The following is a 13,355-nucleotide window of genomic DNA, read 5'->3' as shown; positions in this document are numbered from 1 at the left end:
TAAACAGTTCCTGGACAGAGAGATTCACCTTTGCATGATAGGAAGGGTCTGATTAAGGTTGTAAGGTGATGTCTAGTATCCAGCTGTAGGGTATTTTGAGGGTAACATTCCGGTGTTAGTTAGAGAAAGATCGCTTGTTCCTGCGTATAGTTATGTACAAAAGTAGATTATGAACATTAACTGTATTTACTGTAAATTACATATGCGGCGGGAATCCAGAGGATACCACCCACAAGAGCAGTTGGGAATGACATCGCGCACCTTTTCAAATCCACCTATGACCTTTGCTGTAATGTGGAGATATATCTCTGTGTCCAATGAACAATGAGATTACAGTGACCATTGTAGTGTGTAGTCAGAAGACTCTAAACGCTATCTGTATGACCTGCGGAGGACCGAGTTCGGGTTGTGCTTGAGAATATTCTCACATACGTACATTCTCTGTTGACACTATTTCTGTTTAGATTTACTTGTTAGCCTGTAGTGTATAAACTGTACTGTTTTACCTTTTTTGGAATCAATCCACGGAGGCTTTAGAACCCTGTGGTTTTAACTACAAACGGTGTTGTGTTTTCACTTTCATGCCTGGGCTTTAAAGTAGATTAACCTGTTTAAGGTGTATAAGCATTGTTAAGGTGTACGCACTGCAGATACTTTGTATCGCCAGCGCTACTTAAGGTTTAAAGGTATAACATCGTTGCAGTACTTTGCTGCCTGTTATGCACACCAGTGCCTGCAGGAATGTACTGGTGTCAGAACTGTTATGCACTCCAGTGTCTGCAGGAATGTACTGGTGTTTGAACTGTTATGCACACCAGTGCCTGCAGGAATGTACTGGTGTCAGAACGGATAGGTATGCAAAACAAATGAACTCACAGACAGACTGGGGAATATGACATTACGTACACAGAAGGTGATAGGGTAACAAAATACACACAAAGTGAACAGAGAAGCCCAGAGGCTAAGGAACTGGGTGTCTCCCTAGTATTAGTAATGCTCAGATGGGAAAAGCAAGATGTTGTGTTTTAATACGTAGAGAACCCGAAATGCTGTTGCTAAGGGCAACAGCAAAACCCTAAAGGGTTACCAACGGGTGTGGCAGTAAACTCCTTGGTCAGAGATGGAATGATAGACACAAGGAGAGTCTCCACAATCCTAATTCTCACTTGCAGTGCACAGGTTCAGCTTACTGCCACTAAACTGACACCTGACACCTTGCACAGTGAGACAGGATTTAGGCAGGCAAGTCTTAGAATACAGCCGCAAACTTGCTAAGTTCACAGAGTAGTAAAAGAACCCCAGCAAGCTAAACGACTGACTCCAGTCTTACTGCTAGGTCTGGATTGGCAGAGTGTAGTACCAAATCCCCAGGCCTATTTGCAGTAAGCAACAACAAATACAAAGCTACACAGTACTGGCTAACTTTCAGGAACTGACTAACCAACAAAGATTCAGCAGCATCTGCTTAACCTGAGAAGAGGCCTTATAAAGCAGGTGCTGTCCACGCCCCACTCAGACCTCACAGACTGTGAGCACAAAAACCAGCACCGGATCCCCTGCCGTGCACAGAGCCTGTAACCACTGCACAGCAAAAGACCCGAACCGGAGTATCAGCTGCGCTCAGGTTACTCCGCTAGCACTTGTCTCCCGGTTGCCATGACGACGTGGCAGCACAGGGCAGGAGACCCTAACAGTACCCCCCCTCTGACGAGGGGTCAAAGAACCCCTACCACCGGGTTTATCGGGGAACTGCGAGAAGAAAGAGCGTATCAGTCTGGGGGCATGAAGATCACAACTGCGCACCCACGACCGCTCCTCCGGGCCATACCCCTTCCAGTGCACCAAAAATGACAGCCGACCCCGAACCATCTTGGAGTCAAGAATCCTTTCAACAACAAACTCCCTCTGGCCACGTATCAGAAGAGGGGAAGGTCTTCCATTGGAAGAAGGATTACTAATCGCCCGTTTTAAAAGGGAACAATGAAATGTTTTATTGATACCCAAAGAATGGGGCAGATCTAACTGAAATGCCACCGGATTGATAACCCTGGTGATTTTATAAGGGCCGATGAACCGGGGGCCTAACTTATGAGATGGCTGTCTCAACTTCAAATTCTTGGTAGACAACCAGACGAAGTCTCCTAATTTAAAGCTGCAGGGTCTTTTCCGCTTATCAAAAACCCTTTTGGTCACTAATGACACAGACACAAGGGCTTTCTTCACTTTCCGCCAAATACCTCTAAGGACCGAAACCACAGAGGAACCACCAGGCGTGGAGTCCAGGGGGTCAAAAGAATTGGCCTTAGGATGATGCCCATACACACAAAGGAAGGGAGAGATCCCTGTAGCAGAGTGAGCCGCGTTGTTATAGGCAAACTCCGCCATGGACAGATGAGCAACCCAGTCAGTCTGACACTTGGAGACATAACACCTGAGGAACTGCTCCAAGGACTGGTTCACCCTTTCAGTCTGCCCATTAGACTGCGGATGGTAGCCTGACGACAAGCTGACAGAAATCTGGAGATCGGAACAAAATGCCCTCCAGAATTTGGCCACAAACTGGGATCCGCGGTCAGAGACCACATCAAGTGGCAACCCGTGGAGACGCACAACATGCAGCATAAATAATTCAGACAGGCGTCTGGCCGATGGCAGCCCAACCAGTGGAACGAAGTGCGCCATCTTCGAAAACCTGTCAACGACAACCCAGATGGCTGTCATCCCCGAGGATTTGGGCAAGTCCACCACAAAATCCATTGAAATGTGGGTCCATGGCTTAGATGGGATAGAGAGTGGATGTAATGGGCCAACAGGAACCCCTCTAGGAGTCTTATTTCGGGCACAGATGTCACATGCCCGAACCCACTGATCCACATCCTTAGCCACGAGGGCCACCACACCGCCCTAGATAGCAACTCCCGAGTTCTGGCAATACCCGGGTGACATGCCGACTTCTTGGCATGGAATTCCAGGAACACTCGCTGTCTTAACCTAGGAGGCACAAACAAAAGACCTACCGGAAGGTCTGGAGGAGCCTGCTCCTGTGCTCTAAGGACTAATGATAAGAGGTCCTGGGTAATGCCCACTTTAATACATGATGGGGACACAATGGGCAACGGCTCCTCGGTGGTCTCCTGGATTGGAGCAAAACTCAGCGAGAGCGCATCAGCCTTGATGTTTTTTGACCCAGGGCGATATGTTATCAAAAAATTAAAGCGAGCAAAAAACAAAGCCCATCGTGCCTGCCTGGCATTGAGACGCTTCGCTGACTCTAAATATGCCAGATTCTTATGGTCAATGAGAATTGAGACCACAAACTTAGCCCCCTCAAGCCAGTGTCTCCACTCCTCGAGTGCATCCTTAATAGCCAACAATTCCCGGTTACCCACGTCATAATTCATCTCGGCAGGCGAAAATTTACGGGAAAAGTAAGCACAGGGATGAAGGCGATTATCAGACACTCCCATCTGAGAAAGCACTGCCCCAATACCCATCTCAGAGGCATCCACCTCCACCACAAAAGGACACTCTGGATCTGGGTGTCGCAGCACCTTGGCCGATACAAATGCCCTTTTGAGACGGGCAAAAGCCGCTTTAGCCTCACAAGACCAGTGAGCAACATCCGCCCCTTTCTTAGTGAGTACCACCAAGGGCGCCACTATAGACGAAAATCCAGCGATAAATCGTCTATAAAAATTCGCAAAGCCCAGGAAACGCTGAAGCGCCTTCAAACTAGTGGGCTGCACCCAATCCAGGACTGCCTGTACCTTGGAACCCTCCATTTGGAAACCTTCTGGGGAGATAATATATCCTAGAAATGCGATTTGCTGAACTTCAAATTCGCACTTCTCCAGCTTCGCCCCAAGCCGGTGGTCTCTGAGTTTCTGGAGGACTAAGCGTACATGCTTCCGATGTTCCTCCAGGGAATGGGAGAAGATTAGGATGTCATCTAAGTATACAACTAAGAATCTATCCAAATATTCCCTGAGCACATCATTCATGAAATCCTGGAAGACTGCCGGGGCATTACAGAGCCCAAAAGGCATCACCAAATATTCATAATGCCCTGAGTGGGTATTAAAGGCAGTCTTCCATTCATCCCCCTCTCTTATTACGCACCGCGTAGGTCAATCTTAGAAAAAATGGTGGCAGTACGAAGCTGGTCAAACAAGACCGAAATGAGAGGCAGTGGGTATGAGTTTTTAATCGTGATACGGTTCAATTCCCTGAAGTCGATGCAGGGTCGCAACGAACCGTCCTTTTTACCCACGAAGAAGAACCCCGACCCAACTGGAGACTGTGAAGGTCTGATAAATCCCTTAGCCAAGTTCTCCTGAATGTACTCTGCCATAGCCTGAGTCTCAGGACGTGACAGGGAGTACAACCTGCTCTTGGGAAGCTTAGCATTTGGCAACAAATCAATGGCACAGTCATAGGGGCGATGGGGAGGTAGTACCTCTGCAACTTTTTTGGAGAACACGTCCGCAAAATCTGCATAACACCCTGGCAATCCTGGCAAACTTAGCTGCGAGAGCCTGACTGGAAGGCTCGAGCAACTCCTGAAACAATCAGTACCCCAACTAAGAATCTCCCCAGAGACCCAGTCAAATTGAGGATTGTGGGCCCTTAACCAGGGTAACCCCAACACCAATGGGGCAAAAGTACAGACAGTCACATAAAAGGACAATTTTTCAGAGTGTGTGGCTCCAATAAACAAAGAAATCTGGCTAGTGCAAGAGGTAATTTTACCTTGGGATAATGGTTCCCCGTTTAACCCACAAATCTCAATTTCCGATGCCACGGGTACTAAGGGAACAGAGTGTTTCAGGGCGAATTGGCGGTCCATAAAAACCCCGTCGGCCCCACTGTCCACAAAGGCCTCAGTCTTGACAGTTTGACCGAGGATCTTCAAGGTCACCGGAATGATAAAAGTCTTCTTGGGAAATTCTGACTTCTGGCCTGACAGGATATTTCCCATCACCCTCAGGCCCTGAAGTTTTCCGGCTTTTCTGGGCATGATACTGCCACATGACCTTTATTCCCACAGTACAAACACAACCCCTGCTGTCTCCTCCGCGTCTTCTCACGCGAGGAGAGGCGGGTAGCCCCAATCTGCATAGGCTCCTCGGAAAATTCCTCAGAGTCTGAGGTTCCCTTGGGAAAGAAGGAAACCTCAGTCTCCCTTTCAAGCCTACGCTCTCTCAGCCGTCTATCCACCCGGATGGATAACTGCATGAGCTGATCCAAGCTATCAGGCAAGGGATATTGTACCAGTTGGTCCTTTATCTGGTTAGAAAGACCTCTTCGGTACTGGTGTCTCAGGGCTGGGTCATTCCACTGGGTATCATGGGCCAACCTCCGAAACTCCGTACAGTAAACCTCAACTGGCCTTCGCCCTTGCTTAAGGATCGAAATCTGAGCCTCGGCTGAGGCCGTCTTGTCAGGGTCATCATACAACATGCCCAGTGCCGTAAAAAAAGCATCAACACTTTTAAGCGACGGACAGTCAGGCTGCAACCCATATGCCCAGACCTGTGGGTCTCCTTGTAGCAAGGAAATCACTATGCCCACCCGCTGAATCTCCGACCCAGAAGACTGAGGCCTAAGCCGGAAGTATAGCTTGCAGCTCTCCTTGAAACAAAAGAACTGCGAGCGATCTCCAGAAAAACGATCCGGAAGATTTACTTTCGGCTCCTTAACCCCTGAAGGTGCTGCTGCTGCGGGAGCTCCGCCAGCGGCCTGGGAGGTGTGCATTTTAATGGACAAATCATTAAATTGTCGAGTCAGGACTTGCACCTGATCGACCACCTGTTGCAACTTATTTTGAGGGGTATGCTCCATATTCCCACAAAATTTCAACAGGAGTATTAGGCTGCTGAATATGTTATGCACACCAGTGCCTGCAGGAATGTACTGGTGTCAGAACTGTTATGCACTCCAGTGCCTGCAGGAATGTACTGGTGTTTGAACTGTTATGCACACCAGTGCCTGCAGGAATGTACTGGTGTCAGAATGGATAGGTATGCAAAACAAATGAACTCACAGACAGACTGGGGAATATGACATTACGTACACAGAAGGTGATAGGGTAACAAAATACACACAAAGTGAACAGAGAAGCCCAGAGGCTAAGGAACTGGGTGTCTCCCTAGTATTAGTAATGCTCAGATGGGAAAAGCAAGATGTTGTGTTTTAGTACGTAGAGAACCCGAAATGCTGTTGCTAAGGGCAACAGCAAAACCCTAAAGGGTTACCAACGGGTGTGGCAGTAAACTCCTTGGTCAGAGATGGAATGATAGACACAAGGAGAGTCTCCACAATCCTAATTCTCACTTGCAGTGCACAGGTTCAGCTTACTGCCACTAAACTGACACCTGACACCTTGCACAGTGAGACAGGATTTAGGCAGGCAAGTCTTAGAATACAGCCGCAAACTTGCTAAGTTCACAGAGTAGTAAAAGAACCCCAGCAAGCTAAACGACTGACTCCAGTCTTACTGCTAGGTCTGGATTGGCAGAGTGTAGTACCAAATCCCCAGGCCTATTTGCAGTAAGCAACAACAAATACAAAGCTACACAGTACTGGCTAACTTTCAGGAACTGACTAACCAACAAAGATTCAGCAGCATCTGCTTAACCTGAGAAGAGGCCTTATAAAGCAGGTGCTGTCCACGCCCCACTCAGACCTCACAGACTGTGAGCACAAAAACCAGCACCGGATCCCCTGCCGTGCACAGAGCCTGTAACCACTGCACAGCAAAAGACCCGTACCGGAGTATCAGCTGCGCTCAGGTTACTCCGCTAGCACTTGTCTCCCGGTTGCCATGACGACGTGGCAGCACAGGGCAGGAGACCCTAACACTGCCAAAGGTTTAAAGTATAAGCATATCATTACATTGTAACATAACAAGGTTTAAAGGTTATCAATTGTGTGTGCGCTCGCTGTGTGTATTCCGTACACTCAGCGCAGCGTGCATACGCCAAGTGCGTACCACGTGCAGGACTCTGTACGCAAATAGCGTACAAAGTGCGTAGAACGTGCACGTGGTCTAGCGGCCATAGCGGCTCAATGGTAATAGTGTACAAAGGGGTATAGCTTTGCGGTCTAAGATAATACCGACATTATCACTGGGCAGTGGCTAATCAGGCATTCAGAAATGCATTATGGGCTGGAAATCTGAACTTAAACCTTTTTCATTTCTGAGTGGTTGTTTTTATTCTTATATATACAACAGACTACACACAATCACCTGTACAAGTACTTTTGTTTATTTTTTCTTTAATATTTTCTGTATATGGAAATGAAACCATCAAAAAAATATTGATATATTATTTAACATCAAACATGGGAGTAAAAATAAGCAAGGTCTTCTATCTGCACTGAGTAGTAATATGAATCTCCTGGAAATCTAATCTAGTCAGAGATATGTGAAATAACATTTATAATTCAACTATATATCTATAAACAACAGTTTAAAAAATATAGTGTATAATGGTTTACTTCCAGAAAATTTACTTTAAAAATTATAAATGTAAAAATCATTTGCAGAAAGATATTTCAGGGGCCATTACAATGCAGGAGAAAAGCATCATACAGATACAATGACTTTGTTATTGGTTCAGGGCCTGAGCTATAACACAACAGGTGAGAAAAACTAGTGAAGAAACCAAATCAAACTTACCCATGCGAGGAGTAGCAGGTTGCTCTTCACTGTTCCACAGTAGCCCAGCATGCCCACAATGATGAGGAAGCAACAGACAGCAACCATCACTGGATGGAATACTGGGAAGTAGATGAGACGAACAGCTTCTTCCACCCTGGAACCATATGAAGGTTTAATTTGTGTATTCATTATTAAAATAAAACAAATGTATTTACAAATAAAGACAACAGCAGAAACTAGAAATGTCAACAAACCTTAAAAATTTGGCAAATTTGCCAGCCTGTTTTAAACACACAAAAAATTACAGAAGTGTCCTCTCTCATTGTTGCTGCAGTCACCTTAAACAGCCCTTCTAGTTGTTCCTAGGAGTGTGTGTGTGTGTTTTTGCCGCACATCTTTTGTGCATTTTCCCCCCCGTAAATGCATCTTATTTGCATTGCTATGCAAATAAGACACACAAGCAGACTCTGCTGATTAAAATCATATGTGGCATGCCTACATTCTGTGTGCGACTGCAGATGTATCTGCATACAAAATGCTATGTTACAGTGTTTTCCATGCATCTCGCTGTGTATGGCATATTGAGGCTAGCTGTATGCCATGTGAACATGGCATTGTAGAGACGAGAATGGCTTAATCAATTAGGGATTTAATAAAGAAATAGATGCAACTTCAGCATGAGTATGTCTAGCTATCCAACCAACCACAACCAAAAAGAGATTACTGGAATAAGATTCAGGGGGGTGGACAGCGGTGTTCCGAATTCATAATATACTATATAGAAATGTCCCAACTAATATGACACACACACATACCCTGCCAGCACTCATTAACACACACAAACACACACATACACACATTCTGACAGCACTCAACAACACACACACAAAACACACACAAACACAAGTGCCATTACCAGGCTCCATTCAGCAGCAGCAGGCATGCAGCTCTTTGTGTTGTCTAGGGGGCAGAGCTTCTTATGTGAGTGTCATATTGGCATCTGGAAGAAAGGTGAAGACTGGAAAAGAGGGAAGGGGTGGTCACCACTGCCACAGTGACAGGTGAGAGTGCAGTGCCGTGGCCTTGGAGAGTTCCAGAGGTTTGACAAAATGGTAGCTTCGGCCATGGCATCAGTAGTCCTGACCGAGAGTGAAAGCATATCTCCCAATATGACCAATTCCAGGAGGGACAAAGCGCTCTGTTTCTGGACTTCCCTCTTAATTTATTATTGCCATCACCTGTGTTGAACTAGTTAATTGATAAGAAAGGAGTTTCAGCACAGGTGATGGCAATGAAAAATTTAAAAGGAAGTCCATGAACAGAGCATTTTGTCCCTCCTGGAATAGGTCATGTTGGGAGGTATGACTTAAAAACTCAACCTTCATATTTTTTGTTTTTTTACACAAGTAAAAGTGACAGTTATTATAGTCCCGATGCCTCCCTAGTCTCATGATTATTGTAAAACACATACAGTATACTGTAATTAATTTCAGGAAATAAAACGGAACATTTTAAATAAAAAAAATGGGGCTAGAGCAGTGGTTCCCTAACTTTCTTGAATCTCGACGTCCTAGAGTATCAGCATTTTTTTCACGGCACCCTTAACATAAATTAGGATTATTTGTACATTTGGAAAATAATATTAAATTAAGTAAACTGTGCCTACTTTGGGGTCAGTTATGTGGTGGTGTACAGATGTGCTTCTGTGATTGTCCATATGTTTTATGATTGGCAGACAAAAGCACTATCCCTCTGACCATAAATAATTTGAGTTGGTCCTGGACCCCCAACCCAGGGCACCCCCACAAGAGCCTCGCAGCACCCCAGAGTGCCTAGGCACATAGTTTGGGAACCAATGTCCTAAAGAAAGAGGTTGCAGGAGTTTGAAGCAATGTTCTCACCATGATCATCTCCAGTTGCAGGTGAATGTGCTGAGGGTTAGGATTTCCCAGCGCTAGTTCATATAAGTGGAATGTTTTATTAATTTAGTGTATGTATGCGAATGGTGGAGAAATAGGCAAATTTTACAAAGTGAAAATCTCTGTGTGCCTCGATGGCTTACTTATTTGGCCGTAAAGTCATGTTATCTTGTAGTTAATGCCACCTAAGTATAATTTTTACCACTTCAGTTAAGCATTATTCAAATATTATGTAAAAATACAAAAAAATACAAAAAAAAAAAATTAAAAATATTTGCTACCATTTTCCAGAGCTGTCTACGCTGTCTATGGAGACTGTTACCTGGTCATCCTTCAGACAACCAACCACCTGAACAGTACAATGCTAGATGTTTATTTTTTAATATAAAGTTGCATTATACAATACTGCAATAAAGAAGATCATTCCAATAATATAACCAAGTAAGCCCCCATGACACAAGAATGAGTTATATTACTAAAACAACAGTAGAGATAAGGAGAGAACAAGTATTAGTCAAAGGAAGCTAACAAGGGAAACAACACATACAAAGAGATAAGACACAAAAGAGTAGTGAGGGTGACTTGAGGGCAGCACACAGAGAGCAAAAAAGATAAACTAGATGACAGACTAAAAATGTCACAGTAAATGCTACAGCTTTCTACTGAAACACAAGGACTACCCACACTGGCCCAGGGTAGCCATTCAACTACTAAGATATAAGGATGATTTAGGAAATAGTAACTTATATAATAAGGCTTATTTCAAACTTTAATGGAAGCAGGAATGATACGCACATGAATAAGTACATTTACATGCATGTGTTCGGTTGAAGCATCTTAATTTGCAACTCTAGCATATGAGCCAGGCTTTATTAAGGAGTAACAATAGTGTTTACCTACACACCACAATAGTACAGAGATAGCAATAGCTATGGCTTAGCAGGATTTTATTTATACACAATATACTTATCATAGGCAAACGTAAGGTGCAGGGGGCGGGGGGGGTGTTATGGTTGCCCGGAAGCCCCCCTCCTATTTGCCAGCAGCTCAAATGATAACAACAAAAACATATAAAACAATTGATAAAGCTGTCGCCACAACATGCAGCTTAAGGGGCAGAGCAGAGCTGCTGCACATGCCCAGTGGTAGCAGCTTCTTCTAACAAGTCTGCTGTGTGTGTGGATCTGTGCGCTCAATCAGTGCACTGGACCAGAGTGTAGCTATCAGGAAGAAGACACAGGAGCTTTCTCTTGAGGTGGGAGAATGTGAGTGTTCAGAAAGTGCAGTTCTGTTTCTACTGGTTCTATTATTTATTTATTTATTTGTTTGTTTGTTTATTTATTATGGTATGTGTATCCTTTTACTGACCACTTATGTTATTTATATTAGTTAAACATGTTTGATACAGTCTCTACTATATCCCATCTATAGTGTTAATTATTAGTAATGTATTCCATACACTATCTAGTGTTTAAAAAGACTAATGTGCAAATACATGTTCCAGGGCTGGTACTAGAGTCTTTTACCGCTCCCCCAGACTCTTGCACTTGCTCCAGAGAGGGAGATTGGGGTTGGAATTTGGAAACACCCCCCTCCCCTGGAAATACTGCATTTGTCACCATTTATATAATGATGTCTCATTTACATAATTAGAATAGTGTCTTCAGTCTTAACAAAAAAAAAACCAAGATACAAATTCAATTAAAATAAATACAAAACTTAATTTTTTTCCTGTCACATTCCAAATGGAAATATGAATGAAATAATGCAACCAGACAGCCACGAATTCATGTAGCAAAAATGTAATCATTAGTGTTGCTGCTACTGTACATCAGCTAGAGGGTCAATCCGCAATCAGTAGTGGTTAGCGACTACTATTATTTATCATCATCACTGTGCATCACTACACCAGCCCTCCAGAACCTGCAAGAGGTATACCTGATGACAAGTGTATCTGGATACAGGTCAACGGTGTTGGGAGAGAGCGCTCTGCGCTATCTATCTGTCCGGGACTAGGAACCATCATGTTTTGACACTTGTGCACTTGTATGTGCATCTTCAGCTCTGTCTTCCATCCTAGAAGGACGTGCCCCTGAGAGCAATGGCATCACTAGGGGGTCTCGAGGGGATGACAGTGACACCAAACTGCCAGGTCCTCCTCAGTGACCAGAAGCCAGATGCTGCATTGAGACATTATCGTGCAGCACCTAGCTGAGAAGGAGCCGGCATTGCACTGAGACTCTCTCGGGGCAACCCAGCATCTCCAGGAGTGCTAGGCACACACCCAGAGTGATGAAAACGGGGGTGTAACACAAGGCCACGACCTTTCACGACCTTGGTCCAAAGCGTGCACAGGGGGGCTATTTGGTGCACTGAGCGTCACTGCCTGAGGGAGCCTTCAGACCATACGTACTATAGAGACAGCTTTACACAAGCTCACAGAGCTGGATTAAGACTTCGGTGGGCCTGGGGTACTTAAGACAGGGGGGCCCTAAGATTTAAAATTAAAATCATAGCGTCTAGTGGATGTTATAAAGGTAATGGGGCGCTATAATGTGGCATAATATGAACTGAGGACACTGTATGTCATAATATGAATTGGGGGTACTATGTGGCATAATGTGTATTGGCAGCCCTACAATTAGACATAATATAAACTAAGGCACTAACAAACTATGGGGCATAAAATTAACTAAGGCACTACTATGTAACTATAGGGAATAAAATGACCAACTGCTGCGGAGAGGTGACTCTAGAGCATTGGAACAGGGTCCCTTTCAAAATGTTGATATGGGGCCAACAATGTTCTGGCTACGTCCCTGCATATGAGTACTGCTGTATATACACATACACACGATAACATTAATATATAAGACTAATAAAAACTAATTATTATACATACATACGTATTATAACATAAATATGGCTATACATTTTATACAGTTGTGCTCATAAGTTTACATACCCTAGCAGAATTTGTGATTTTCTGTCCATTTGTCAGAGAATATGAATGATAACTCACAAACTTTTCTTTCACTCATGGTTAGTGGTTGGGTGAAGCCATTTATTGTCAAACAACTGTGTTTACTCTTTTTAAATCATAATGACAACAGAAACTACCCAAATGGCCCTGATCAAAAGTTTACATACCCTGGAGAATTTGGTCTGATAACATGCACACAAGTTGACACAAACGGGTTTGAATGGCTACTAAAGGTAACCATCCTCACCTGTGATCTGTTTGCTTGTAATCAGTGTGTGTGTATAAAAGGTCAGTGAGTTTCTGGACTCCTAAATGACCCTTGCATCTTTCATCCTGTGCTGCACTGACGTGTCTGGATTCAGAGTCATGGGGAAAGCAAAAGAAATGTCAAAGGATCTGCGGGAAAAGGTAATTGAACTGTATAAAACAGGAAAGAGATATAAAAAGATATCCAAGTAATTGAGAATGCCAATCAGCAGTGTTCAAACTCTAATTAAGAAGTGGAAAATGAGGGATTCTGTGGAAGCCAAATCACGGTCAGGTAGACCAACAAAAATTTCAGCCACAACTGCCAGGAAAATTGTTCAGGATGCAAAGAAAAATCCACAAATAACTTCAGCTGAAATACAGGACGATCTGAAAAAAAGTGGTGTGGTTGTTTCAAGATGCACAATAAGGAGGCATTTGAAGAAAAATGGGCTGCATGGTCGAGTCGCCAGAAGAAAGCCATTACTACACAAATGCCACAAAGCATCCTGCTTATAATACTCCAAACGGCACAGAGACAAGC

General features: G+C 44.2%; 1 protein-coding gene across 6 annotated transcripts in view; it reads right to left on the bottom strand.

Moving 5' to 3' along the window:
• Positions 1 to 13,355, bottom strand: part of TSPAN12 (tetraspanin 12) — a 363,516-nt gene that overhangs the window by 155,451 nt on the left and 194,710 nt on the right. For all 6 annotated transcript variants that reach the window (XM_063927212.1, XM_063927214.1, XM_063927213.1 and 3 more), the window contains exon 4: positions 7,682 to 7,817. In XM_063927212.1, coding sequence (XP_063783282.1) covers positions 7,682 to 7,817 — 136 coding nt within the window. The remainder of the gene's footprint in view (positions 1 to 7,681; positions 7,818 to 13,355) is intronic.

The sequence above is a fragment of the Pseudophryne corroboree genome, chromosome 6, assembly GCF_028390025.1.
Source record: "Pseudophryne corroboree isolate aPseCor3 chromosome 6, aPseCor3.hap2, whole genome shotgun sequence".
Lineage (NCBI taxonomy): Eukaryota > Metazoa > Chordata > Amphibia > Anura > Myobatrachidae > Pseudophryne > Pseudophryne corroboree.
The sequence above is the reverse complement of the archived record's forward strand: the minus strand, read 5'-3'. Positions and strand labels throughout refer to the sequence as shown.